This window comes from Balaenoptera musculus, chromosome 3 (assembly GCF_009873245.2).
Source record: "Balaenoptera musculus isolate JJ_BM4_2016_0621 chromosome 3, mBalMus1.pri.v3, whole genome shotgun sequence".
Taxonomy (NCBI): Eukaryota; Metazoa; Chordata; class Mammalia; order Artiodactyla; family Balaenopteridae; genus Balaenoptera; species Balaenoptera musculus.
The window spans coordinates 166,150,712-166,177,865 of record NC_045787.1 but is presented as its reverse complement, the minus strand read 5'-3'; the positions used below and the strand labels follow the sequence as shown (position 1 = coordinate 166,177,865).

The 27,154-nt window shown below is 54.5% G+C and overlaps 2 protein-coding genes across 5 annotated transcripts in view; both read right to left on the bottom strand.

The window, feature by feature from the left end:
* C3 (complement C3) overlaps window positions 1–14,160 on the bottom strand; it is a 35,800-nt gene extending 21,640 nt beyond the window's left edge. The window contains exons 1-19 of the mRNA XM_036846252.1: window positions 14,046–14,160; window positions 13,349–13,541; window positions 12,366–12,528; window positions 12,198–12,268; window positions 10,273–10,367; window positions 10,087–10,169; window positions 9,885–9,975; window positions 9,652–9,754; window positions 9,389–9,515; window positions 8,966–9,081; window positions 8,719–8,865; window positions 7,831–8,040; window positions 7,502–7,708; window positions 6,003–6,161; window positions 5,512–5,641; window positions 5,163–5,234; window positions 4,777–4,974; window positions 1,804–1,915; window positions 1,450–1,535 (exon numbers count right to left, since the gene is read on the bottom strand). Of these exons, the coding sequence (XP_036702147.1) occupies window positions 1,450–1,535; window positions 1,804–1,915; window positions 4,777–4,974; window positions 5,163–5,234; window positions 5,512–5,641; window positions 6,003–6,161; window positions 7,502–7,708; window positions 7,831–8,040; window positions 8,719–8,865; window positions 8,966–9,081; window positions 9,389–9,515; window positions 9,652–9,754; window positions 9,885–9,975; window positions 10,087–10,169; window positions 10,273–10,367; window positions 12,198–12,268; window positions 12,366–12,528; window positions 13,349–13,541; window positions 14,046–14,116 (2,434 nt within the window). The 5' untranslated portion in view covers window positions 14,117–14,160. The remainder of the gene's footprint in view (window positions 1–1,449; window positions 1,536–1,803; window positions 1,916–4,776; window positions 4,975–5,162; window positions 5,235–5,511; window positions 5,642–6,002; window positions 6,162–7,501; window positions 7,709–7,830; window positions 8,041–8,718; window positions 8,866–8,965; window positions 9,082–9,388; window positions 9,516–9,651; window positions 9,755–9,884; window positions 9,976–10,086; window positions 10,170–10,272; window positions 10,368–12,197; window positions 12,269–12,365; window positions 12,529–13,348; window positions 13,542–14,045) is intronic.
* A 5,733-nt stretch (window positions 14,161–19,893) lies between these two features.
* On the bottom strand, window positions 19,894–26,486 carry GPR108 (G protein-coupled receptor 108). 4 transcript variants are annotated; one of them, XM_036849005.1, is made up of 18 exons: window positions 26,333–26,486; window positions 25,498–25,617; window positions 24,634–24,684; window positions 24,322–24,404; window positions 23,377–23,501; window positions 23,205–23,287; window positions 23,050–23,118; window positions 22,849–22,953; window positions 22,506–22,639; window positions 22,322–22,397; window positions 21,751–21,824; window positions 21,544–21,661; window positions 21,336–21,466; window positions 21,207–21,250; window positions 20,904–20,953; window positions 20,609–20,692; window positions 20,391–20,515; window positions 19,894–20,208 (listed from the first exon to the last, which is right to left on the bottom strand). In XM_036849005.1, the coding sequence occupies exons 1-18, from the start codon at window positions 26,450–26,452 to the stop codon at window positions 20,136–20,138; spliced, it is 1,665 nt and encodes a 554-aa protein (XP_036704900.1). In that variant the 5' UTR covers window positions 26,453–26,486; the 3' UTR covers window positions 19,894–20,135. The 4 variants fall into 4 exon arrangements, with proteins under 4 accessions (XP_036704900.1, XP_036704902.1, XP_036704899.1 ...); XM_036849007.1 differs by having other exon boundaries at window positions 23,205–23,266; window positions 26,333–26,485; XM_036849004.1 differs by lacking the exon at window positions 26,333–26,486 and adding an exon at window positions 25,874–26,079.
* Between the last annotated feature and the right edge of the window lie 668 nt (window positions 26,487–27,154).

The window sequence follows — 27,154 nt, the reverse complement described above, 5'->3', positions numbered from 1 at the left end:
ACTTTTTTTTTTTTTCAAGCTCCAGGAACTTTTTTTTTTAGGTAAAGGAAACCTCACACAGAATCTCGATATATGGAAATGTACAACAGGCGAATACGAAGATGCTCTGATTTGAAACAGGGATGGGGGCCCCAAACTAGAACTGTGCTGAGTGGCTTTGGAGTCTCAGGCAGAAGGAAAACTATGTGCTCTGTGTATATGGTTTCATCTGCCATCATCACTTGTTCAAGAGAAGTTAGCAGAAAATTGCAATTCCTTCCATTAGAAGCAAGAGAGGCAAAGAAGCAGATTTTGGAAATCTTGAAGCCAGGAAAGTAAAATGATAATAAAGTATAATTTATGATAAATTACAACTAAACACACTTATACTAGAGTATATTAAATTCTGAGTTTGGTATAAATAAAATACACTTAATGTTGTGAGTTTTAATACACCTATTTTTAAAATGTTTTAGTGTTTTCAATAGTTTTTCAACTACTTTAATGCTCTGGAAAAAAATTAACCTTTAAAATATACATAAAACATGCATATGGGGCACATCTTTCCTTTTGCCTCAAACTCCATTATGGCTCGGTACGGTGCTGGTTTATATTTAAAATTTGGATATTCTGTACAACATGGTTTTTTTTGCATTCATTTTGATTTTTTTCCAAAAACACTATTGCATGAAAATATGATTTATCTTGATGACTGAGTTTTTTGGCACCCACTTAATTTTGCATTCAAAGTCAGTGCCTCACTCTCCTTGCCCCATTCTCAGACCTGCTATAAGTCATCCATATTTGGCTAGGGTGTGGCAGGGTCTCACACCCAGCCCTTGGTGGCGGTGGGGAGGGAGGGCAGGGGGGGTACACATACACCTTCTTTTGTCGTGTTTCACAATCTAACCACCAATGTTTCAATCACTCATTTCATCCTGCTTCCTCTTTTATTTTTTCTTAATTGCTTTACCCAATATCATGGCAACATCACCCCTGCAAAGTTTTTGTTGCTGTAAATCATTCTGTATGATACTATGATGGTGGATACATGTCATTATACATTTGTCCAAACCCATAGAACATACAGCACCAAGAGTGAACCCTGACCTCAGCTAAGAACTTGCAGTGATCATGATGTATCCATGCATCCTTCGATTGTTACACATGCACCATGCTGGTGGGGGATGTTGATGGTGAGGGAGACTGTGTCTGTGGTGGGGAAAGGGGTATATGGGAAATCTCTGCACCGTCCTCTCAATTTTGCTCTGAACTAAAACTGCACTAAAACTAAAATCTATTTACAAAAAGCACAATGTCACTCACATTCTACACTCTAATGCCTCTCCAGGAACCAGGGGAAAGTGCCAGCCACCAGGAAACAAAGGATCTGTCAGGATTGAATGAGAAAATGCCCGGGTGGTTCTGGGGTCCTGGCCACCTGAGGACCAGGCCACCATCCTCTCTCACCTTTCTTGTCTGACAAGCTCACAGCCAGAATCTCCCAAGTGGTGATGGAGTCTTTCAAAAACACGTTCATGAGCTTCGTGGAGATTCTGGATTGGGGAGGGGAGGCATTAGAAGATGCCTAGCAGGGTGGAGGGGGAGAGCTGGTAGGGAGGGGCCCCAAGGGACAGGGTTGGAGGGGGGGCTGGCGGGTGGGCACGTGTAGGTAGCCCCAACTCTTCTAGGCTAGGTTGTGTGATTCCACAATGATTCCAGAAAAGAGGGGGCATTGAGGTGCATGCAAACTCAATGTCCAGTCTGGGGTGATGATCGGGGCTGGCCTGGGGGTGGGCTGAAGTGGGAGCACCCCAGCCTTACCCATTTTTGTCTGCGACTTTAAGGTCCTCAACAATGGTCCACAGCCAGCTCTCTGGGAACTGGCTTCGGGAAATGATGTCCTCCTCCGGGATTATTTCATCATCCAGGTCACCTGCGGGGGTGGGGGTGGGTGGTGGTGGGAGTTAAAACAGACCCACTTTCCCCGCCTTCCCCTTTTACATATTTATCTCTATAATACCCTGGAGGGATTCCTAGCAGCGACACACCCAGGTGATCACTTCCGGGGACCCTAGGCACATTTGCCTCTGGGGGCTCCTTTCTCCATAAAAAAAATTAAATATCATATTTTACAATTCTGTTGGTAGAAAGGTGAAAATAAGCCAGACTGAACTGGATTGATTTTTTTTCCCCATCTTTGATTTTCAAGGGAACGAAAACATTTGCATGAATGAGCCTCTAAAAGCATCATTGGCCCTCAAGCACCATGCCTGCTGTGTCTGATGGTTAAGTCTATCCTGAAAGCAACGGGGTGAGTTGAGAGGTTCCCCAGACTTGATGGAGATTGCTGAAGAGATGGTGGCCTTTAAAAGCCAGCTTGACCCCGTCAGCACGAAGCTGGGCTGGAATGAATAGAGTTCAACCCTGGCTGGGCCTTCCTCAAAAAATGATGAACAGATTTTAATTTGGCTCTGGGTCTGCCTAACGACAAAGTACGTGGAATTCCATAGATGCCCAAATCCACCCATACTCTGGAATAATCCATCAAAGTGCCCTTGGGGTACTAACTTTTAACCAACCCTCTGTCTCATCCCAATTGGCTAAAGAAATGACACAATGCTGGGAAAAAACAAACAAAAAACCACCCATGGGGCTTCCCTGGTGGCGCAGTGGTTGAGAGTCCACCTGCCAATGCAGGGGACACGGGTTCGAGCCCTGGTCTGGGAAGATCCCACATGCCGCGGAGCGGCTGGGCCCATAAGCCACAACTACTGAGCCTGCGCGTCTGAAGCCTGTGCTCTGCAACAAGAGAGGCTGCGATAGTGAGAGGCCCGCGCGCCGCGATGAAGAGTGGCCCCCGCTTGCCGCAACTAGAGAAAGCCCTCGCACAGAAACGAAGACCCAACACAGCCATAAACGAATAAATAAATAAATAAATAAATAAATAAATAAATAAAAATTAAAAAAAAAAAAAAACCACCCATGTGTGTAAATTACACCCCAGTAAATCAGAAGTTTTGTCCAAATTTCCTCTTTGCGAAAGAAAAGTCTTGGGTCACTGGAGCAGAGAGCACCATGTCTAGTTATTGCAATTTGCAAAGAGACTGAAGGTAGAAGTCTTTGTTCATGTGTGTTGGGAATCTTTGTGTCTTTGGAGGGGGGGAGGGTTGGAGGAGTTGCTACTTTTCCAGATAAAGGAATTTAGACCTATTTGACCACTTTGGCAATGGCTGCCTTTGAGAGGTGCCTGCAAACATTCAGTTTTGACAAAGCCCATCCTGGCAGAAAAGTCCTTCTCTTAATTAAGACATATTAAAAGATGTTTAAAAAAAGGGGGGATCAGTTCACACCAGGGTCCTCTGCCTCTCAGCCGATGGCAGTGGGGACTCTTGTTAATTCTGTAAATGCCACTTTGTAGTGGAGACCATTCTGGTTTTGCTTGAAATGGGCTTCTAAGAGAATTTTCTCTTGGCTTTGCTTAAGACTGACTTGGCCGGAGATATAAAGTTTCAAGTGTGTACATCCAGAACTGAATGAATGAATGAATGAATAAACATTGATTAGGCATAAATTAGGCACCTCTCTTTGGAAGGCAACATTAATTAGTTTTCTTTGGTAAAGGCAAGGCTAGAACCCATCTTAGTCTTCCCATTGGCAACTAGTGTGACCAGCCCTACCATCTAGAACGTTCCCTCAGACCATGGATGTCCTGGGCACTGCTAAGGTCAAACTTCAGAGTGACAGGGCCAGGGCCAGGATGATCCTCCCAGGAAGGAAATTCCTTTGCCTCAGGATGAGCCTCCCAGGCAAGGGAAGAAGGACCTAGTCCCCCACTGGACTGGGTCCTTCTTCCCTCAGACCTGAATCACCTAGCTCCTCATCTGAAGACTTCTTTCCTCCTCAGACAGGCGCCTCCTCTCTCCTCGGACAAGCACCTCCCCCCTTGGACAGGCACCTCTTCCCCCCTTGGACAGACACCTCCTCCCCCCTTGGACAGACACCTCCTCCCCCCTTGGACAGGCACCTCCTCCCCCCTTGGACAGGCACCTCCTTCCCCCTTGGACAGGCACCTCCTCCCCCCTTGGACAGGCACCTCCTCCCTTGGATAGGCACCTCCTCCCCTCTTGGACAGGCACCTCCTCCCCCCTTGGATAGGCACCTCCTCCCCCCTTGGACAGGCACCTGCTCCCTTGGACAGGCACCTCCTCCCCCCTTGGACAGGCACCTCTTCCCCCCTTGGATAGGCACCTCCTCCCCCCTTGGACAGACACCTCCTCCTCCCTTGGACAGGCACCTCTTCCCCCCTTGGATAGGCACCTCCTCCCCCCTTGGACAGACACCTCCTCCTCCCTTGGACAGGCACCTCCTCCCCCCTTGGACAGACACCTCCTCCTCCCTTGGACAGGCACCTCCTCCTCCCTTGGACAGGCACCTCCTCCCCGCTTGGACAGACACCTCCTCCCCCCTTGGACAGGCACCTCCTCCCCCCTTGGACAGGCACCTCCTCCCTTGGATAGGCACCTCCTCCCCTCTTGGACAGGCACCTCCTCCTCCCTTGGACAGGCACCTCTTCCCCCCTTGGATAGGCACCTCCTCCCCCCTTGGACAGGCACCTGCTCCCTTGGACAGGCACCTCCTCCCCCCTTGGACAGGCACCTCTTCCCCCCTTGGACAGGCACCTCCTCCCCCCTTGGACAGGCACCTCCTCCTCCCTTGGACAGGGGCCTCCTCCTCCCTTGGACAGGCACCTCCTCCTCCCTTGGACAGGGGCCTCCTCCCTGCTGCCGGACTCACTCCTGGCCAGCTCCAGGGTCCCGTCGCGGCTGTGCTGCAGCCGCAGCTGGGCGATGTATTCGCAGCAGTCCAGGAAGGCCTTCACGCATGCGTCGCCTTGCAGGATGAACTGGGCCCGGCGCTGGCACGGGAACTTCATGGGGTTGTCCCGCATACCGTCCTCACAGCACTTGCGCAGCTCCTTGTTGTACTGACCCGCTGTGGGAGCACAGATTCCCCCGCCCCGCGCGCCCTCAGCCCGGGCCTCGAAGCAGGAGGCCCTCAGGACAGACCCCAGGGAGAACTTCCCCACGGCCAGGCCCTCCCCCTCCCTCTCCGTCTGGGATCCCGTAGGGGCTGGATCTCGGGTGGGAAGCAGTGGGCGAGCGCCGAAGGAGGGCTCCCACCTTTATCCATCCTCTTTTCCATGAGCTGCACCGAGCGGCGTCGGCGGGCGGCTGGTTTCGGGCACTGAGGATCTAAAGGCGGGTGGACCAGGAATCAGATGGGTTAGGCACCTACTGTGCGTCCTTGGTTTCCTCCCCACAGTAGTCCCCCGTGAGGTCGGGGTGTTATTGCTCCCATTTGACAGATGCAGAAACTGAGGCTCCGAAAGAAGTAATTTGCTAGATGGTGGTGGAGGCGGGACTTCGATACCCCCACCCCCATCCCAGAGCAATGCCCTTAACCTGTTCTCAGTATCTGGGAGGTGGAGGCCCCGTCCCTCCCTAGCCCTGTTGCTGGCTGCATCCCCACCTGCCCTCTGGGCGGTCTGTAGGCCTTTGCTGGTCTTGAGGGCCAGCCCTGCATCCGTGAAGACGCCGGCATAGTCACTTCCACTGCCTGGGGTGCAGCCAATGTCTGCCTTCTCCACTATGTCCCAGATCTGCAGGGGGGAGTGGAGGCCGAGAATGTGGCGAGATCGGGTCAGCTGTGCCTCCACCGACCGGCCAACGCGTCCATCTAACCCCACCTCATCCATCCTCATCCTGGTCCCCAGGCTGGCCGGCCATGGTGGACCATCTGGAGTTAGACCTGGAGCTGTGTCCATCCCCGGGACCATCCCCAGCTTGGACCCTTGTCCATCCACATTCTCGTCGTCAACTTGACTTCAACCCATCCCCGTATCTGCGTCCATTCAGACCCCTACACTCAACCCACACTCAAACCCATTTGTTCCCCCCAGCGCCATTCCCACCTTAACCCAACGCCATCTCCAAACCAACCTCTGTGACGCGGGGGCATACCTTACTCTGGGTCAATTTGTTCTTCTTATTCAGCACGAACACACCCTTGTCCACGGCCACCAGCCCCACTCGGGACCCCTGGTCAGCCTCGATCTTCAGGGTTATCTGTTGCCCAGGCCGATGGTGCCTCTCTTCCTTCCCGCCATTTTTCACCACCAGCTATGGTCAGGGGCGGGGTGGGGTAGGGGGAGGTTTGGAGGGGAGGGAGGGAGAAGTCAGCCCTGCAAGGCCCTGGTCTCTGGAAGCCAAAGACAAAGGAGGTCCTGGGCTGGACTGAAAGGAGAGAGGGAGGAAGGGAGGCAGGGAGAACCGGCATCGGGCAGAAAGTCAAGAAAAGAGAGAAAACCAGGAGCAAGAGAGACACTGAGTACAAGCTTCCAGTTACAAAATAAATGAGTCTTGGGGATGAAATGTACAGTGTGGGGAATATAGTCGATAACCACGTAGTATCTCTGGATGGTGACACACGGTCACTCACTAGACTCATCGTGGTGAACACTTTGAAACGTAGAGAAATGTCGAATCACTATGTTGTATACCAGGAACTAACATAGTGATGTAGGTCAATTATACTTCATGACAAACAAACAGACTCGGAAGAAGAGATCAGATTTGTGGTTACCAGAGGTAAGGGGAGGGGGAATTGAACGAAGGTGGTTAAAAGGTACAAACTTCCAGTTGTAAGATGAATAAGTACCAGGGGTGTAATGTACAAGATGCAAATATATATAATTAACGCTGCTGTACGTTATATATGAAAGTCATTAGAGGAAACCCTGAGTTTTCACCACAAGGGAAAAGATTATTTTTTCTATTTCTTTAATTCTGTACCTCTATGAGATGATGGACGATCACTCAACTTATCGTGGTGATCATTTCATGATGTACGTAAGTCAAATCATTATGTTCTACACCTTAAACTTAGTGCTGTATGTCAATGACATCTCAATAAAACTGGAAGAAAAAAAGATACTGAGACTGAAACAGAAAGGGAAGAAAAGAAGAAGAGAGAGGCAGGAACCCTGCAAATGGGGGAGAGGAACAGATTCAGAAGGTTGGAGAGAGGGTTTCCCTGGTGGCGCAGTGGTTAAGAATCCACCTGCCAATGCAGGGGACACAGGTTCGAGCCCTGGTCTGGGAAGATCCCACATGCCGCGGAGCAACTAAGCCCATGTGCCACAACTACTGAGCCCATGTGCCGCAACTACTGAAGCCCACGCGCCTAGAGCCCGTGCTCCGCAACAAGAGAAGCCACCGCAATGAGAAGCCCGCGCACCGCAACGAAGAGTAGCCCCCGCTCACCGCAACTAGAGAAAAGCCCGAGCGCAGCAACGAAGCCCCAACGCGGCCAGAATAAATAAATAAATAATAAGATAAAATAAATTTAAAAATTTAAAAAAAGAGTTGGAGAGAGACAGAGCCAGAGGGCCCAAGATGGGGAAAGTGACAGCCAGGTGGAGAGTCCCCAGATGGGCACAGAGAGATGCCACACAGCTTACCGTGCCCACACATGAGTCCCTGACATCCACCCATACGGAGTCGGCCACCACCTCCCTCTGGCCGTTGCTGTTGATCAGCGTGTAATAGGCTACCAGGCGGAAGGAAGGGATGAAGTCCGTTGTGATGGTCATGGGCAACACCACCAGGTCCTGGCCGGGCTCTCGTACCTGCCGCCCCACCTTCAACAGCTTCCCCTTGTTCATGACCTGGGGAGAACAGGTTGGTATAAGTATCGGAAAGGTAAGAGGGAGGATGCGGGGGGTGGGGGGGAGCCGGGATGGCGGAGGAGGGCTCCCGGGGGTGCTGGGGGTTCTAGGAAGCCACAGACCAAGTAAGTGTAGTAGTGGATCTTGGCTTGGTGGCTGGGGTCCGTGCGCAGGTGGAAGTTGACATTGAGAGTCTCCCCAGGCTTGAGCTCCACTCGGGGCACAGAGAGGTGTAGGTAGTTGTTGGAGTTGCCCTGGGTGTTGTAGGGTAGGGCCTGCATGGTCCTGCTCGCCTGTCGCGCCGCTGGGATATTCTCCTTCTGTGTGCGTACCTGGGTAAGGAAAGACGGATGCATGCTGGCCCCCCAGAGGTGTCCACACCCATATCCCTGGGACCAGGGAATATGGTATTTTAGGTGGCAAGAGAGACTTTGCAGATGAGATTAGGTTAAGGATCTTGAGGAAATGGGGAGGAGATGGGATCATCCAGGTGAGCCCAATGCCATTGCAAGGGTCCTTATAAGACGTCTAGGCAGAAGGTAGGACCCTGCTGTGCAGATGAGAACCCTTCTATGCACGCAAACTACTATATATATATAGGATGGCTAAACACCAAGGTCGTCCTGTATAGCGCAGGGAACTATATACAATATCCTGTGATAAACCATAATGGGAAAGAATATGAAAAAGAAGGTATATACATATATATATATATACAGTTATATATATATATTCAGTCATATATAGATACAACTGAATCACTTTGCTGTGCAGCAGAAATTAACACAACGTTGTAAATCAACTATACTTCAATAAAATAAAGTAAAAACAAGAGCCCTTCTATGTAAATGAAAACATCTCTCTGTGGATGGTACATCCCTTTATGCAAATGAAAGGACCTCCCCTGTATGCCCAGGACAGGATCCCTTTGTGCAAATGTCAGGCCCCTGCTCTACAAAATCAAGCCCCCTGTCTCCGGGTGCGGGGTCACGAGGCTGGCCTGGACTCACGGTGATGGTCATGGGCTGCCGGTTGTTGAGTGTGTTGATGCTTAGCTTGGCCACACCGTCCTCCTGGGTCAGGGACTGCACGTTGCTGCCCTGGGTCACTACCGGGATGTGGCGGGCAGGGGAGCCGTCGGGGTTCGTCACGAACACCTGTGGGTGCAGGCCAGGTGGAGGGGGTTCAGGCAGACCCAGAGGCATGGCCGTGCTCAGGAGCAGTGGAGGGGGGTTGCAGCCCCGCCCTGGGTCTCACCATGAGGTCGAAGGGCATGGCGGGTTTGAAGAACTTGGGGGTCTTGGTGAAGTGGATCTGGTAGGGGGAGGTCACGATGGGGATCCCGGGACACTCTGCCTCCACCATGTCGCTGCCTGAGGGGGGGCCAGTCGTGAGGCTGGGCTCCTGGGCCACCCCTCAGGACCAGGCCTCCCCCCCCCACCTCAGATTGGACTCTGCCTTCATACTGGGCCTCTTTCCTCGGACTGCATCTCCCCCATAAACTGGATCCCACCTTCATTCTGAACATCCACCCTCAGACCAGGCCTCCCCTCTCAGACTGGGTCTTGTGCCGCAGACTGGGCCATCCCTGTCAGACTGGACCCTGCCTTCCTTCTGGGCCTCCCGTCTCAGACTGGACTGTACGGTGGTGCTGGGCCTCTGCCCTCAGCCTGGCCTCACCTGAGTGCAGGATGACGGTGACGGACACATATAAGGACTTGCCCACTAGGGCATTGGCTTGGGAGGGCTGTACCCCGTTCAGCAAAACCCGTCGTTGCAGTTTGGCCTCCCCGTTACCGTCAGTGATCTGGGGGAGACAGTGAAGGCTCAGCGGAGGCGGGGGTGGGATGGGGAGGGGGGCTTAGGTGAGGGAGGGGCGTTGATGGGGACAGGAGAGATGTGTTCAGAGTGGAGGAGACTTCGAGGGGGCTTCTGTTAGGTACCGGAACACGGGTGAGGGAGTGGGCCAATGAAATCCTCCGGTCACCATCCTGGACTCCAAAGATGACGAAAGCTGTCCCGTCCACATTCTCCCCATACAAGAACCTGTGAGACGGGGAGAGTCTCAGATTCTCCCCTCCTTAAAAAGATGAGTCTTCCTCCAAACTTCGGTTGGCTGTGGCTGAACCCCTCCCCCTAGCTGGTCCCTCCCCTGGCCACCTCCCCTGTCCCTCACCTGGCAATGATGTTGACCTTCAGGCCATCTGGGTCATCGATGTAGTAGAATTTCTCTTCAGGCTCCACTTGGACCTCAAAACTGGGCAGCACTGGGGGAACAGATCGTGGTGGGGAGTGAGCCAGCATTGGGCCCAGAATTATGCGCTCCCCGCTCCTTCCCCACGCCCCACCCACGGCTCCCGGCTCCCTGCTCCTCTTACCGTACTCCTTCACCTCAAACTCAGCAGAGAAGACCTGCTGCGGAGAATCTTCGTAGTGGGCTTTGATCTTCCACTGCCCCATGCTGTGGCGAAAGCAGGCTAGTGATCTGACCAGACCTAGCAGCCCCCCACTCCCTCTCCTGGGGTAGGGGAGCCCTGAACCCCCTCCTGGAGGGCCTGACATACTTGACCAGCTCTGGGATGTTCCAAGACAAGGCCAAGATGCCAAACTGGTTGTGAGAAGACAGGGAGTCCCGCTTGATGGGAATGCCATCGGGGGTCTGTGGGGAGACAGGGAGAGAAATGGCTCTTCAGAGACCAGGCTTAGCCCTTTGGCTCTCCCCTCCCTCTCTGTGTCTGGACACTCTGTGTCATGTCTACAAGGGCAATGGTTAAGAACATACACCTGAGCCAGTCAGCCTGGGTTCAAATCCCCACTGTGCCACTTACAAGCTGTGTGACGTGGGCAAGTTACTTAACCTCTCTGTGCTCAGTGTGCACATCTAGAAAATGGAGATAATTATAGCTCCTATGTCACTGGTTTGGGACATGTTAATATAGGCAAGAGCTCATGGTGATCAGTGTCTCTCTGAAGACTAATAAAAACTAGCATTTATCACCTACTTTTAGTAGGTGCAGGACCCTGCACTAAGCATTTGATTTGTATAAATCACACATAATTGCCCACATTCTCCTTTTTTGACCTAAAGCATAGATAGCAATGTCGCGTGGTTTGACCTAATACACATATGATTTTATTCATTGCCAACAACAGGAGACATCACATAGAAATCTGGTGTTCTGGCTTCTCTTGGAAATTGGGGTAATTGTGGATAACGTGCTCCTGTTGGCACAAGGTGACATTTCATGGGAGCCGGGCAGCTCTGTGCCTTTAGAGGAGGTGTGTGCTGTGTTCTCTGTTCCCCGCAGATCCCACAATCCCTAAGGCCAGCTCACAGCCTTCAGAACCTGGTCCCTGTTAGGTTTGTGTGATCTCAGTACATACTCACCAAGATCCCATGAGGAGCACATGCTCCATTCCTTCCCTTCCTTCTCTCTCCCTTCCTCCTACACTTGTTTTCCCCTGCCCATCGCTCCCTGCTTCTTTCTCGCCTCTCCTTCCCTCTCTCTCCCTTCTTCCAGTAAGTTTTTATTTACCCTACTACCTGCCAAGCATGGTGTCAACAGATAATCCCTTTCCGTTTGGAATTTAGGTTCAATGGATGTTGGGGGAAGGTGCAATTAACAAATGAATAAATCCAATTTAGAAGATGCTAAAGGGAGATGGCCGGGAAGGGAAAATAAGAGTGGAGGAAGGGAAAATGAGAGTGGAGTGTGTGTGTGCATGTGTGTGTGTGTGTGTGGGGGGGCATTGGGGGGCGGGGGAGAGAGGGGGTGTTGCAATTTTATGGGGCGCTCAGAGAGGTCTCACTGTAGAACTGGGACACTGGTGATATTTGAGCAAAGACTTGAAGGAGGTGATGGAGCAAGCTGTGTGGAAATTTGGAGGAAGAGGGTTTTTTGGGTAGGGGGAATAGCCTGTGCAAAGGTCCTGGGGCAGACTGTGCCTGGGTTGTTGGAGGAACAGTGAGGAGGCCCGTGTGGCTGGAGCAGAGTGAGCGAGGGGGAGACAGGGAGGAGGTGAGGGCAGGGAGGAGACGTGGTAGGTAGGCCGGGCCTAGTGGGCAGCGGGGAGGACTTGGGCTTTTACCCTGAGGGAGGTGGGAGCCCTGGAGCGCTGCGGGCAGAGGAGGGGTGCTCACAAGCGCCCTCTGGCTGCACTAGCCGGAACAGACTACATAGAATTAGCGTCTGTCATTATCCCGATCTTCAGATGAGGAAACGGAGACTTGGAAAGGTGAAGTGACCTGCCCAGAGTCAAACAGTGACCAGGGGTTTATCGGGACCCAGAATCCACGGGCGCAAGCATCTCTCCACGTAGTCTCCCTGGGTCCCCGCCCCGTCTCCCCATCTGTGTGCCTCTACATATTTCTTTGCCTTTAGGTCTCTGCTGCTGGGCCTTTGCCGGTGTCTTCTTTCTCTGTCTCTATCTCCTTGTCTCTCCCCGAGTCTCTGCCCCGGGTAGGTCTGGGGCCCCGGTTGGCTGGTACCTCAATGCTGACGATAACTGTCTGGCCCACGGGCAGCAGCTTGTGGTCAACGGTGAAGATCCGATAGAGGACTGAGACGAGGCGGGAGAGAAAGGGAGAGCTGGGTGAGGCCCTGCCCCTCCCCCCAGCCCTGCCCCCGGCCCTCTCCAGCCACCCCCAGACCCTTACCCGTGGAGCCTGGGGTGTAGATGGTCTTGTCCGTCTGGATGAAGAGGTACCCGCTCTGAAGGCTGATCAGCACCACCTTCTCCACCAGGACGTTCCCGAAGTCCGCCTGGACAGTCACGAATTTGTGCCCCGTGTCTGATTTTAACTCCTTGCTGGCCGGGATCTGGGCATGAACCAGGGGATTATTAGGCGTGTGCTCTAGGGCCCCTTGCCTTTGGCTGGATCCACACCTACCCCTCTTCGCAACAGAGCCTGCCCATCACTTCTGGTCTCCCTTGTTTGCCCAGGTTTGGGGAAAAAAAGGGTACTTGGAGAGAAGGCAAGGGCAAGAGAGGGGGTGGGAGTCAGAGGGAAGGATGGGCAGTGGGAATCAGACAGGGGGCTCAGAGGAGGGAGAGCTCAGACGGGAAGGGGACTCCGAAAGAGGAGGAGACTCAGAGAGGGGAGGGGCTCTGAAGGGAGAGAGGGCTTAGAGGGGGAGGGGCTTGGAGGGGATGGGCTCAGAAATGGGGAGGGGCTCAGAGATGGTCCGGCTTGGAAGGGGGTGGAGTTGAGAGAGATAAGGGGGCTATGTATAGCACAGGGAACCCTGCTCAATATTATGTAACAACCTAAATGGGAAAAGAATCTGAAAAAGAATAGGTACATGTACATGTATCACTGAATCACTTTGCTGTACACCTGAAATTATCACAACATTGTTAATCAACTATACTCCAATATAAAACAAAAAGTTGAAAAAAAAAGGTGGAGGCACTTCAGAGAAAGCAATGGAAGAAGCAGCGGGAGGGGCTCAGAAAAGGGAGGGACTCAAAAGGGGCGGAGATTCAGAGAGGGGAGGGGTTCAGAATGGGGAGGAGACTCAGACAGAAGGGGCCGGGCTCAGAGTGGGTGGGGCTCAGAGAGGGAGGAGGGGCTCAGCAGGGGGAGCACTCAAAGAGGGGGTGGGGTGTCAGCGGGGCTGGGCTCCCGTGCGTGCCCACCTTTATGGTGACGGTGCCCAGGTAGCCATTGGCACTGTTCAGCTCGGTGTTTTCGCTGGACAGCACTTGTCTCTTGGCCGGGAAGTCGTGAACGGTGACGGCGACTGGTATATTCCCTTGCCCTTCGTGGGCCTCCAGCACCACCATCTCCTCGCTCTCCAGACGCAGGATGTTGGGGGTGATCATGGAATACCTGCCGGAGGGGAGCACAGGCCATGGAGCTGTCATGCCTGGAGCCCGAGATGCCAGCCCTATCCGGGTCAGCGCTCTGCCCCAGCCCCTGGTCCCACAGGGAATCTGGTGACCGGCAGACAGCTCAGGGGCTTCAAATCCCATCAACTCCTGAACCTCCAAATCCAAACCACCAACTCTGGGAGCCCTAACCCCTAAATCTTTAAACACCCCAAGTCTCTAAACACTCAACCCTGGAACACCCTAAACTTCTCCCTAAACCTCTAGCACCCCAGACCTATAAATACAACCAACTCCACCTCCTCATTCACATACACCCATACGAAATCTCTAAACCCTTAAATCCTGAAACTACAAACTCCCAGACCCTATGAAGTCCAAACTTCCCGTCCACAGAAACACCCAACACCGCGCATGCGCCCTAAACCTGCAGGGACCTGTACCCACAAATGCCCACTCCCATCTCAGAAGCAGCCTTGTTCGGTGTCGGGCTGTGACTACTCACATGGGGTCCCCCAGGGCCAGGGGGAGACTGGCCAGCAGCAGCAGCAGACTGGGACCCGAGGTGGGATGCATGGTGCCAGGACAGTGAAGGGACGGAGGGACGGAGGGACGGAGGGACAGAGAGATGGAGGGAGAAGAGGGGGAGGAGTGAGCAGAGCTTGCTGGAGGCTGCCTTTTATCTAGCTCCCGCCTTTCTCCCTCCTCAGCCCAGCCCTCCACTCCCCACGGGCTCCCCCCTCCCTGGTACTGCCCCAGATTTCTCAATACTATTTCCTAAGTTTTTCAGTCTGTGGGGCGGCATGAGCTTGGGGTAAGTAACCCGAGGGCATGTCCTCCTGCAACAGGAACACAACAGCCTCCTGCCCTGGGGTTCCTCAGGGTCAAGGCCAGCTGGTGAACAGGGATCTTTCCCTGTCACACCCACTTGGTAGTAGAGGAAAATTGAGGACAGAGGGGCACCCCCACCCCAGATATGTGGGCCTGATCCTCAGTCCACTTTTGGCTGTGCATTTATTCACCAAACCCTCCCTGTGAGTTCATCTCTATGCTGGCAGCTGGAGTCCCACTTCTAGAATCTTCCATGCTGGGGTGGGGGACAGAGTCCAGCACCAAAGCTCCTAGCCCCATGGAGTGCCTTCCCCAGTAGAGAAGAACTCAGCTTCTTGGGGGGTCAGGGAAGGCTTCTTGGAGGAGGGGACATTTCAGCTGGGCTTTGAAGTATGTGTAGGAGTTCACCATCCAGGTGAGAATGTTTTCTAGGGCAAGGAGAGCCTGGAGCTCCCTTCACCTCCTCTCATCAAGAAGCCTGAGCAGTGGGACTTCCCTGGCGGTCCAGTGGATAAGACCCTGCACTCCCACTGCAGGGGTCATGGGTTCAAGCCCTGGTCGGGGAACTGAGATTCCCCCATGCCTCAAGGTGTGGCCAAAAAAAAAAAAAAAAAGAGGCCTGAGTGGCTATGATGGTTTATAAAAGTCATAATTGAGGGAAGTCCCATGGCTAGCTTTTGTGTTACATCAGCAACCTCTTAGGATATTATTATTATTATTTAAAAATGTATTTAACTTTTTGCATACTCATATGGTTCAGCATCTAAAAATAACCTTCCTCCTGCTCCTATTGCTAGCCATCAGGGTCTCAGACATGACCATGTAACCAAATCTTGTGTTTCTTTCCAGAGGTATCTTATGTGTTTACAAATGTTCACACGTTTTAAAAACAAATATCAGCAAGCTCTACACACTCTTTCCCTCTGGTCTCCCTGGGTTACACCTTGTTTTTTCATAAACAATATACCTTAGAGATTGTTTAATATCAGTGCTCAGAGAGCTTCCTTGTTCTTACAGGCAACTGCCTAGTATTACATTGTGTGGAAGTAACCAGACTGATGGACAGACAGACTTCCCATTGTTACAAAACCATGCTCCCTCCAGGGAGTAATCTTGAGCTTGCATTATTTCCCAGCCCTCACGATTATTAAGTGGTAAACTTTGGGCAACTTACTGATAACCACCTGAGCCTCAGTTTCCTCCTGTAAAGTAGGGTTATAACAGCAGCAACTTCAAAGGGTTCTTACCGCAATGAGAAGAGATCATTCTGGATCAAAGCCTGCGTGCAACGGTAATCTTGCTAGATATCGCTAAATTCCCCTCCATAATTATATTGATTTGCATACTTGCCGGCCCTGCACAAAATCGCCAATTTCCTCACGGCCTCCCCTTGAGGGCATATTGGCAAAACTTTGTATTTTTGCCTCAGTGTCATTTTAATTTGATTTGAAGTTGAGCATCTGGCGGAAGGGGGGAGAGTGAAGCCAGGTGTAGGAGGGGGATGGTGTGTTGATGGGGATCCAGACCCCTGGAGGGCTGTTTTCCAAAGCTTCCTTGAAGGGGTTAACAGGGACCTCACTCTGATTTCCTGTAAACCATGCTATTTTCCTGGTCATGCCCCCATGCCCCAAGCAGGGGGAGGCGTGGAGCAATAGAACAAACCTGGCTTCTGTCTGCTTTGATTGCGACACCCTTTCTTTGGAAGAGGAGGAGGGTGAGGCAAACACCTGCTTACTTTCCAGATACGGGGTTCCACTTCTCAAACTGGGAAGGGGGCCACCTGCTAGGATCCCCCAAACCCCAATATTTATCTTCCTCCCCTTTCCCCCCCGCCAAAATACCCACCCAGTCTCCTGGTTTCATTATATCCTTAAGCATTCAAGGCTGTGATTTTACAACCTTGAGAAGGAATTCCTGCTGGCCTCGGTCTCCCTGCAACGCTGGCTGCTCCTACCCCAGAGCCTCTGTTAGTACATCTGAGCAATGGGACTGATGGTGGTTCCTGCTGTTTTGACAATTAAGGGAACACAGATGGCTTGGAGCCCTGGGCTTGGAGGGAAGGCTCATGGCCATGGTAGTGGAGGTCTGGGAAGGGTCCTGCCCATGACCTCCAAGAATTAACCAGAGGGATGGAGGTGAAAATGAACCAAGGTCTCCTGGAAGGGGAGGAAACCAGAGGAATTCTTCCAGGCTTTGGACTGGGGAATGGACCTTTGCGCCCAAAAGTTTGGGAGGGGGATGGCGGGCAAGATAAGCCAGCAGGGGAGAAAGAGAAGGACGCATTCCTGGTGTGGACCGAGGGAGAGGGAGGCTGGCTGCTGGGCAGGGTCTAAGTGGGATATCTAGGAGACTTTTTTTTTTGGCTGTGCCACTCTGCTTGCGGGATCTTAGTTCCCCGACCAGGGATCAAACCCAGGCCCCCTGCCCTGGAAACGCGGAGTCCTAACCACTGGACCGCCAGGGAATTCCCTCTAGGAAACTCATACCAACAAAGTATTTGTTATTTACCTGAAATTCAAATTTAATTGGGCATCCTGTATTTTGTCTGGCAACCCTAGCTGGGATGCAAAGAGAGAATAAAGGGAAAAATGGGCATGATTTCTAGGTGGGGGGAGCCCACGTGCCCCCTTCCCCTCCCCCGCATCTGCCTCAGTGCCGTTATCTCCCGGATGCACCCCATCCCCACCCTTTCCCCATACAGGCGCCGCCATGCCAGGGAGCAGCAGAGACCCCCCCCCCTCTCCCCCTCCCCCCGACCCCTGCCGGTTCCAGGATGGGTGCTATACTGCTTTCTGGGAATCTTCCTCCAGGACCCAGAGCCAGGCCCTCCTTCCAGCACCCCCCCCCCCCCACCACCACCTCCCCGCCCCACCAGCAGCCTGGACTTCCCCTTCTCTCCCAACTCATTACTCATTAACTTTTGGTTAACCTTGACCTGATTAAACCCATCCACTTGCCCTCTGGCTCCTTCCCCCCACCCCCTCACGCAGCATAGCAGAGGCCTGGGCACCAGGGACTCTTTTTTGTTTTGGGCTGCGCCGCAGGGCTTGTGGGATCTTAGTTCCCCGACCAGGGATTGAACCCAGGACACCGCAGTGAGAATGCAGAGTCCTAGCCACTGGACCACCAGGGAATTCCAGGCCAGAGGTTTTGACTGCAGCTCTGCCTTCTCCCAGCTTCGATTCCTCATCTGTAAATTAGACATTCGCAACCATGGAACCTCCCTCTGAGTCTTGGGGTGACAGCACGTGGCATCAGGCAAGCTGAGGCCAGTGGCCAGCACATGGCCAGCGCACAACGTACTTGAATTCTGCTCCTCCTCTCTCTTATTTCGGTGACAGTCCCTCCGGGCCTCCAAGCCAGAGTCCCCCCCTTCCTCCCTCTCCCTCATCCCCTGTGAGCAGCCCTGTGACCCCTAGGCTGTCTCTCCCAACCCATCCTTTCTCTCCACCCCTAAGGCCCCAGCCTCCTTGCTGTAAACTCACCTCTGCCAGGTCATCTAGTCGACAGCAACTGGGAATTTTTTTTTTCTAAAACACACCTTTGCATTCTTTCTATAAAATTATGATGCATGTTACAGGAATACGCGCTAATGACTGTGAACATCTCAGCTACAGCATCTTAACGATTTTATGCATTTAACTTATTCCAAATGCCTTAGGTGCTATTACTATCCCCGTTTTACAGATGAAGAAACTGAGGGCTTTGGCCACTTGCCCAAGATCCTCTAGCTGGTAAGAACTGAGATTTGAACCCGGCAGCTGGGCTCCAGAGTTTGTGCTCCTGAACTGTATGAGTTTCTGACTGCTGCTGTAACAGATGATCACAACCCTGGTGGCTTAAAACAATACATTTATTATACTGCAGTTCTGCAGGGCAGAAGTCTGAAACTGAGGTGTCAGTAGGGCTGTGTTCCTTCTGGAGGCTCTAGGGGAGAATCCGTTCCTGGGTTTTTCCAGCTTCTAGGGGCTGCCTGCATTCCTCGGCTAGTGGCCCTTTCTTCCATCTTCAAAGTGCATCACGTTAGCCTGTTTACAGCATCACATCTCATTCTCTGATCCTGACCCTCCCGCCTTCCTTTTAAAAGACCCTTGTAATGACAACGCACCCACTCGAATAATCCAGAATCATCCCTCATTCTAAGATCCTTAATTGAATCACACCTGCCAAGTGCCTCTTGTCATGTAAGGGAACATAGTCACAGGCTCTGGGGATTAGGGCGGGGACAACTTGGGAGAGCCATGACTCTGCCCACCCCAGCACGCACGTGGTGTAAAACACCATCCCTGTACTACCATGTCCCGCCCTGCTTTAAACTCTTCCTTGGCTCCCGTGGGCCCCAGCATCAAGTCCAAGTGTGTCTGCCTGCTTTTAGGCTTCTGCCAGCTGCCCTTGCCCTCCCACTGGCCAAGCCAGACCTGCAGTGGAGCTTGCAAGCTATACTGGGCATTGCCTTGCTGCATAATTTCCTCAGTCTGCAATGCCTTCCCACTTCCTTCTTTGTCTGGCTGGGCTATATATTCATCTGGGCCCTAGTTAGACACATTTCCGCTTGCAGGAAGCCTTGACCCCAGCCTGATTCCTTCCCGCTGGCCCATGCCTGTGGTGCCCACCAAGGAGTATTTTTCAGAGCTCCAAAATAGGTTCAGAGCGTTCTAGATAAAGAGTGAAGTGGGGCGGGGGAAGAAATACATCATGGGGGTCTGCCCAGAGGTGTGTGTGCAGGTGTGTGTACAGGTGCATCTCTAATCTGAACTTCTCAAGGTTCAGAGAAATCCATGAAAGGTCAGGCACTGTGCTGAGCCAGACTCCCATTATCACGTGTGATACTCAACTCTATGAGGTCCCCATTTTACATGCAAGGAAACAGAGAGGTTAAACCACTTAACAGAGTCACACAGCAAATGGGGGCAAGGTCAAGAGGCTTGGTGGCAGAGAGTCTAGGTGCAGAGGGGCAGTGCACGCAGTGGGAATGGGCAGCTCTGGAACCAGACTGCTGGTGTTTTTGAGTCCTGAGCCTTCTAACAACTTGTTTGCTGTGTTACCTTGGGCAAGTTACATAGCCTTTCTGTGCCTCATAAGCTTTTCAAGAGTTAAAGACCCTGGAAGCCTTAGAATAGGGTGTGGCATACAGCACTCAGCCTGAGCCACTTGTGAGTCATCCAATCACCATTTTTTTCTCCCCTCCAGCCTTTGCACATGCTGTCCCCTCATCTGGGCCTGCGTCTTTCCCCACTCTCTCTGCTCACCTCTGATTCCCCAGGCTGGGTCAGGGCCCTGTGATGGAACCGTCTGGTGACACCTTGAGTGTCGGGACTGGATGGGTCCCGGTCTCTGCCCTGTCCTCAGGACCTGGCACAGGGCCCGGCACGCAACTGAGTGGTCGCTCAATTGACATTTATTGAATATGCAAAGCAATGGATACTGCAACCTCTCCCTGCCCCGTGCCCCCCACGGATCTCTCAATTTCAAACATAACCTCTGCATTAGCTCTCAACCCCCAGAAAGGCAAGAAACTGGGGTAGCAAAACAGATCGGTCATTATTGTACAGCTGCAAGTGGGGACAGGGCGCTCAACATTTGTGAGGGAGGGGGGCTGTCTGTCTTCTTCTGAACGGGCTCCAGGAACTCAGGTCCCAGGGAGCTGGGTGCCTTGTGAGCACCGGCCCCCTCCTCCCCACACGCTCTTTGGGAGAAGCCGGAGCAGGGAATGTGTGAAGAGAGGAGGATGAAGGATGACGGAGCGTCCGAGGTGGGGACATGATCACAACTGCTCTCGCCTGCTGGTCGATCTGTTGACTTTGGACAGGCCTTCCCGGAACCCAGAATCGGTCACTCTGCAGGCAGACAGTAAGGAGATAGTCCATGAGCTGAGGGGAGCCGGGCCCCGCCCACTCAGCCCACCATACCCACCCCTGAGCCTCTTGGCCCCGCCCAGGCCCCGCCCACCTGCACTCACAGCCCCGCCCACCCGGCCCCTTGCTGCCCAAGCCCCACCCACCCCAGCCCCAGGGCTCACACTTCTTTCATCTGCACATCCTCCTCATCCTCTAGGGGCAGCTGCAGGTACGGGTTATCCCTTGTGGGCTGGAACTTGTAGCCCGTGAGCACGAAGAAGGAGAGCGTGGAGCCCTCCACCAAGAGCTGGGGGCCAAGTGGGAGGGTCAGGCACACGCCCCCGCCTCCACCTCCACTGTCTGGGCCACGCTCCGCCCCACCTGGGGCCTCAGTGCTCACCTGGTACAGCCACTGCCACTGGAAAGGCACGGCCACCCGCAGCAGGATGGCGATGATCCGTGTGAAGTAGATGTAGCAGATGACCTGCAGGGACATGGGTGGGCACAGGGCCGAGGGACCACTGGGGTGGGGGAGACCACCAGGACCACCGGGGATGCCTGGGGAGGGGGGCTGGGGATTATGGGCAGAGGGCGGGGGGCGGGGCTCCGAGGGACTGCAGATGGAGGGGTTAGGGTGGGCGTGCCAGTGGGCTGGTTGTTCCCCCTCCCAAGCTTCCCGAGCACAGGGCTCCTACCATGACATAGTAATGCCGGAACAGCTTCAGCTTGGCCAGGTTCACTGCCGCTGAGGGGGAGGCACAGAGAGTGGGGGTCAAGGGAAGGAGGCTGGGGGCAGGACGAAGGGGACCGGGTGGAGAAGGGCTGGGGACAGGAGGACATTTGGGTGAGTGTCTCAGGGGCATAGTGTGGAGGGGGATGTCCCAGGAATGGTGAGGGGGTGGAGAGGCAGGAAGAGGCAGTCAGAGGGGATGGAAGGGGCATCCAGGGGTCAGCAAGAGGGACCAGGAGCAGTCCGAGGGCCGAGGGCACAGCCTCACCCTTCCCATCAGTGCCAGACGTGTCCTGGAGATGCCGGATGGACCTGGGAAGGAGTGGGTGATATGGGGGGCAGTCAGCACTGCCTCCACCCGTGCCTGCAGGGGCGGGGGGCGGGTGGGGGTCCTCACCAGACCACGGGGAAGAGGATGGCGCCGCAGCAGATGAGGTCCACCAGGAAGAGGATCTCCTTCCAGATGCCGTAGTCGCTGGCGCCCTCCTCGCGGGACTCGATGACAATGTAGGCCACGTTGGCCAGGACCTGCGGGGCGGGGGTGGGATGGGTGGGCCCAGCCTGCACTCATGTCCACCTGCCCACCCTGGGGCCTCCATATGCACCTGCAGCGAGATCACGATCCCGAAGACCTTCTTCTCCTTGTCGGACAGGATGTACTTGATGAAGGCCCAGCCAGAGCCGATCAAGGCGATGGTGATGAAGAGGAGGGCGCCCTTCAGCCTGGCGGAGGGGGGCAGGGGGTGTGGTGAGACTGGGGGGCCCAGCCCTCCCCTGCCCGCCTCCTGCCCCCAGCAGAGAAGGGCACTCACAGATGCGTGATGTAGTGCATGACAGCGAGGCCTTCGATGGGGTGGCCCTGGCTGTTGATGAAGTAGTAGTTGATCTGGAGGTGGATGGACGGATGGACAGTCAGACAGATGGACGGGGGCATGGAGGGGGGGATGGTGGTGGTTTTGGAACACGGACAGTCACTGTCAGATGGGTGGCCCGGAAGTGGGCGGAACAGGTCATGATCAGGATGGTGAGTGGACTGAGAAAGGGACAGTCACGGCCAGAACGGTGGCCGGACAGATGGCTGGACAGTCACAGCCATGACAATGGAGGGAAGGTCATAGTCGGGTGGACGGACAGTTAGACAATCAGCCCGGTGGACAGTCACAGCTGGACCCACAGACAGTCAGACTGAAAGGTGGGCTGTCACAGCTGGACAGGACTGGATGTACAGCTGGCCACAGTGATGAAATGGATGGACACATGGATGGACAAATGGAACTCCCAAGCCCAGGGTCTGCAGAGCTCTGAGGAGTGGCTTGTAGGGGCTTTTTCCTGGCCCCTGAGACCCCAGCCCACCCCATCCTGCTCCCGGCCCAAGGCTCTCACACTGTGGAAGAGGAGGGAGACGCTCTTGGTGAAAGCCAGGGCTGCCATGAGCCAGTGGATCTTGAAGACGTTGTACCTGGCAGCGGGGTCGGGGACAGAAGAGAGTGGGAGGGCATCGGTCAGGGGTAGGAGTGGGAAGGTGCGATGAGGGGAGGTGGGGAACCCCCGGGGGCAAGGGCATTACGTGTTCTTGCAGAGGATGGACACCCAGAAGATGCCGGAGGCCAGGAAGCAGGCGGACATGACCATGTACAGCTTGAAGAGGGGGATTTCCGCCGCCGACAGGAAGCCCTCGGGGTTCTTCTCCCGGATCATTACCTGGGGAGGGGACAGCGGTGGGCAGGGGGATTGCGCACTAGCTCCAGACTTGCGGGGCCCTGAGCGTGAGTCCCCGGCTCTCCCGCTCCCTCGCTGGCCGACTCCCTGTTTCTGAGCCTCAATCTTCCCGTCTCCCAAATGGGCACGGAGTACTGGCCTGCAGGGAGCGCTCCGCGAACCTGCTGCCCACCCTTGTCACCCCTGCTCACCGTGATGTCGAACGGCTGCTCCCGGCCCGGCACCGAGTTGTAGCAGTTGTGGAAGTTGAGGCTGTACTGGCCTTCCTCGGCCCTCGAGCCGATCACCACGTGGAACTGGGAGGTGGGGCAGACAGAGGGGAGAGGAGGCCTCAGCGTGGGGGGTCCCCGCGCTGTGGAGGGGAGGGGCTGTGGGCACCCCCGGACACTCACACTGAAATTGTAGGAGTTGTTGAGGTGGCCCAGGCCCAACACCAGGTCCTGGTCCTTCCCACCGATGCCCTGAGGGGACAGAGGACCTCCATGAGCATCAGCCGGCCCCCCCCCGGGGGCAGGGCTTCCTCCTTCCTGCCCTGGCTTCCCCATACCTGCTGGTCTCCTTGTGACCCTGTGGGTTTCAACTTGGCCTTGTCGGGTGCAGTAGTGGTCCCTGCCAGGGGCAAGCAGGTGACTTTAGAGATAGACAGACAGGAGAATGATGGGCGGGACGTGTGGAGCGGCCCCGCCCACCCGTCCCTCCGTGCGGCCACCCTGACTCACCGCCATCCACCTTGGGGGTGACCCTGTGCTCTGACTTCGGGAGCTCTGGTTCGGAGGGCGCTTCGGGGAGGAGCCCGGGAGAGATGAACAGCTTCTTCTGTTCCCCATACTTTCGTACCTGGACCCTGTGGGATGAGGCTGGGAGGCTGAAGGCTGGGGTCAGGGACACCTGCTCTGCTAAGGGACTCAAAGGCCCCTCGGGCCCTCTGGGGCTCAGCGTCGGGCTCCATCAGTGGTCACCAAGTTGTAGCATTTGGCCACCACCCATCGAGATGGCTGTTGCATCCCTGAGCTGCCTGCACCGAGGATTAGTTGTCACTTCCTGTGACACTGAGTCACTCATTCTACTGAAGTACACGCTATTTAAAAAGAAAATGCTGTATATACAGAGAGGCAACAGAGTATCTTTGGACCCTGGGTTCAAATCCCAGTTTTCAGCCTCAGTTTTTTCATCTTTAGAATGGGGATAATAACAGTCTAAGCAGTCAATGAGTTAACAACTGTAAAGATCCCAGGACGCTGCCTGGAGCACAGGGTGCATCCTACAAGCACAAATGACTGGTATTAATACTCACAACACCCCTCTGTGTTGGGTCTTCTGCCTTGAGACCCTAATACTCCCTGGGCACCCCTCCTCTCTCTCCCTCCCATAATCAGAAGGCTTGAAGGCAAAATTAAAAAGCGAGTGTGGGAATTCCCTGGTGGTCCAGTGGTTATGATTCGGTGCTTTCACTGCCGAGGGCCCGGGTTCAATCCCTGGTCTGGGAACTAAGATCCCACAAGCCGCGTGGTGCAGCCAAAAAAAAAAAAAGCGAGTGACTTTCTCCAAAGGAGTCAAGGTTCTTTCTGGCTGGTTCTGATTCCACCTGATCAGCTCATATGGGTAGCACAACCAGGGAAACCCAATGATGGATCTTAAGGGAAGCCACCAGCCCCCCAACTCACTGCAGATCCTTGGTGTTGATGAGGAAGAGAGCCAGGAGATTGCTACTGTTTTGCCGGAGAGGACAGTCGTGAGGGTCTCGGCTCTGGAGAGTGGGCAGCAGGGAGCCTTGGTTACCCCCTCCCACTGGTCCAGCCTCACTCTGCCTTCCTCCCCATCCACCCGGGCAAGGGAGGGTCTCTTCCTGCTCCCCCCTCTGGGAAAGGACGGGGACCTTTGGGTTCCACATGCTGACAGACCATCCTCCCCTTCCACCACCCCTGCCCCTCCTCACTCCCCCCCTCCCCACCTCCACCTCTGCCCCCTCCACTTACTGAATAGGAAGGAACACTGCCAGATCGAACCCGGGTCAGACTGAACCCCACCTGGCAAGAAAAAGAGATGATGTGAGGGACACCAGCAGGGACCTCCAAGCCACCTCTATCAGTGGCAATAGTAACGTAACCTCGGATTTCCTGAAAGCCTACTAAGCGTGAGATTCCGTGTTCACTCACTTCACTGACTTTTCCCATCTGCCCCCAGCCCCCCAACCCTCTTCCTTTAACTCCTAACCATCCTTGCCCCTTGACTGGGATGTCACTTCCTCAGGGAGACCTTCGCTGGTCCTCGACCTAGCCCACCCTGTTTCCCCCCATTTAAAATGTTGATGTAAAAAATAAATTAAATAGAATGTTCATGGCTTCCTGCCTTGGGCTCTGGAAGCCAACACACTTGGATCTACACCCAGGCTCTTGGACTCTGAGTAAGCCACATGCCTCTGAGTCTGTGTAAACACCTGTAAAATTGGGTTTACAGGTGTAATATTTTCACAGCATCCCTGAGAGGTCGCTATGACAGAACAGACTCATGGAAATAGATTTGCATGGTACCTGGTACCCAGCGGGCGTTCAATAAACACTAACTTCTCATTTCGACTGCAGGAACTGGGGCTGTCTTGTTCACTGGTAGGCTCCCCTCCCCCCAGCTCAGTGCCTAGCACGTACTGCATAAGAAATTATTACTCCCAAGTTACAGATGAGGAAACAGAGGCTCAGAGAGATCAAGGGACTTGTCCAAGATCACATGGGTGAGAGGCAGAGCTAGGATGTGAATCCAGAATTGGGGGGGGGAGAAGGGGGACGGAGCTCAGAAACTTGTGCACCTCTCCCTCCTCCAGCAAACTCCTCAAAGCCCCTCACCAATGGGGCTTTCTCATCTGTCTCCTGGAGGCCCAGCCGCAGGAGGCTCAGGTCCACCTCCAGAGAGCCGTTGGTGTAGAAGCCAAAGCTGTTCAGCTGGATGTCTGCTCGCTTCTCCCCCTGCCAGAGATCAAGAAGGCAGAGGCAGCTCAGACTTCCCACCAGCCCAGCCCCAGGGCTCTAGCATGAGGTTCCCCCAAGGGCTTCGGGCCCCTCTGGGTATCTCTATATTTAGGACAGGTCCAAAGGGTGACGGGAGAGGTTGAGAGGGCCACTCTGGAGGCCATAACCTTAGACCCATCCCAGGCAGGGACAGAGTGGCTCCGGATCCTCTGGCCACTGTTCGGAGAGTCCAGGATTCCAAAGTCTGGGATACCTGGAAGTCTCCCCACTGTGTGAGCATCACCCGGAGAGCAGAGTTACGCATCTTGGGGTGCCTGGCCCTCACCTCCCGGAAAATTTTTAGATTCCAACTGAGCCCCCAAGATCCCAATGAGTACCCAGAGGACCCCATTCTAGAACCCCCAGGGACTTCCCTGGGTGGCGTCAAGGGTCCCTAGCGTCCCCAAAGCAATCCCAAGAATTTAGAGGACTCAGAGTCCGCCGTCTCGGGAGATGAACCACCCCCCCCCCCCGGCGGGCGGGGCAAGACTCCAGCGCGGCTGGCCAGGCAACTCCAACAGGAGGACCGAGGGGGATCCTCGGACGAGACCACTCCGGGCCGGGGAGCGGGGGGCGCTGGACCGCTCCATCCGGACGAAACCACTCCAAGCCAGGGGCTTTTCCGGGCCAACGCTGCGACCCACACCCCAGACCGCCGCACGGCGGGACTCACCGTCAGCGTCAGCCGGTGGATGCGCCCAGAGCAACCGCCTAACAGCAGCAGCAGAAGTAGCCGCTGCCCCCACTCCGCGGGGCTCCCGCGGGCGAGCCCCCTCCTCTCGCTCACTGCCATCTCTGAAGCCAACGCCTCCCCCGACACCGCCTCTGACGCCCTCAAGCCCGCCAATCGCCGCAGGTGGGGGCCGACCCTTCAGCTTTTTACAGCCCGCTCAACCAATGAGTAATCGTCTCCTCTCGAGCCCGCACCCTGTACGACACCAAATGGACAGCCCGGGCCCCGAATGGGAGTGCTGATATCGCTTAACCCCGCCTCCACGCTCACCAATCACTAGAAAGAGTGTCCCCGGATGTACTCTGATAAACAGTCCATCCAACCAATTGTGATGGATCTGATATCCGGCCCCGAAAGGGGAATTCCTCCATCCACTCTTAACTGACAGACCGGTTCAGAACTACATTACCCAGAACGCAGGGGGAGCAAACAGCTCAATGGGGCGTTCAATAAACTACACTTCCCAGTATCCCTAAGGACGGACGTCCCCTTTCTTACCCCGGGGATGTGGCTCCCAGCCAAAGCTCAGGCTTTTGGTAAACACATGCATTTGCTAAAGCCTGTCCTGTTCTCCTAATCTTACTGATCCACCGAGAGGCCAAAACCTGGCCCCAAGCTAAATCTTGACCCTACGATGACCCATGATCCCAGGCTGAGTCACCAGCCTTAGGTGGACCCTTCTGTCCTGGAGTGAGGCAACTGGAGGCCCATCCCCAGATCCCAGGCTGGTCTTGAGTCAGGCTGAATCCCGGCCCCAGCCTG

Excerpts from the sequence above, each read along its gene's own strand:
- GPR108 (XM_036849004.1), bottom strand. The coding sequence starts at position 26,011 with ATGGGGTCCTCTGGGTACTCATTGGGATCTTGGGGGCTCAGTTGGAAT. Across the intron at positions 24,685-25,497 it reads CAGATGAGAAAGCCCCATTG|GTGGGGTTCAGTCTGACCCG; the intron begins GTGAGGGGCTTT and ends TTTTCTTGCCAG. Across the intron at positions 21,467-21,543 it reads GGATCGTGATCTCGCTGCAG|GTCCTGGCCAACGTGGCCTA; the intron begins GTGCATATGGAG and ends CCCGCCCCGCAG.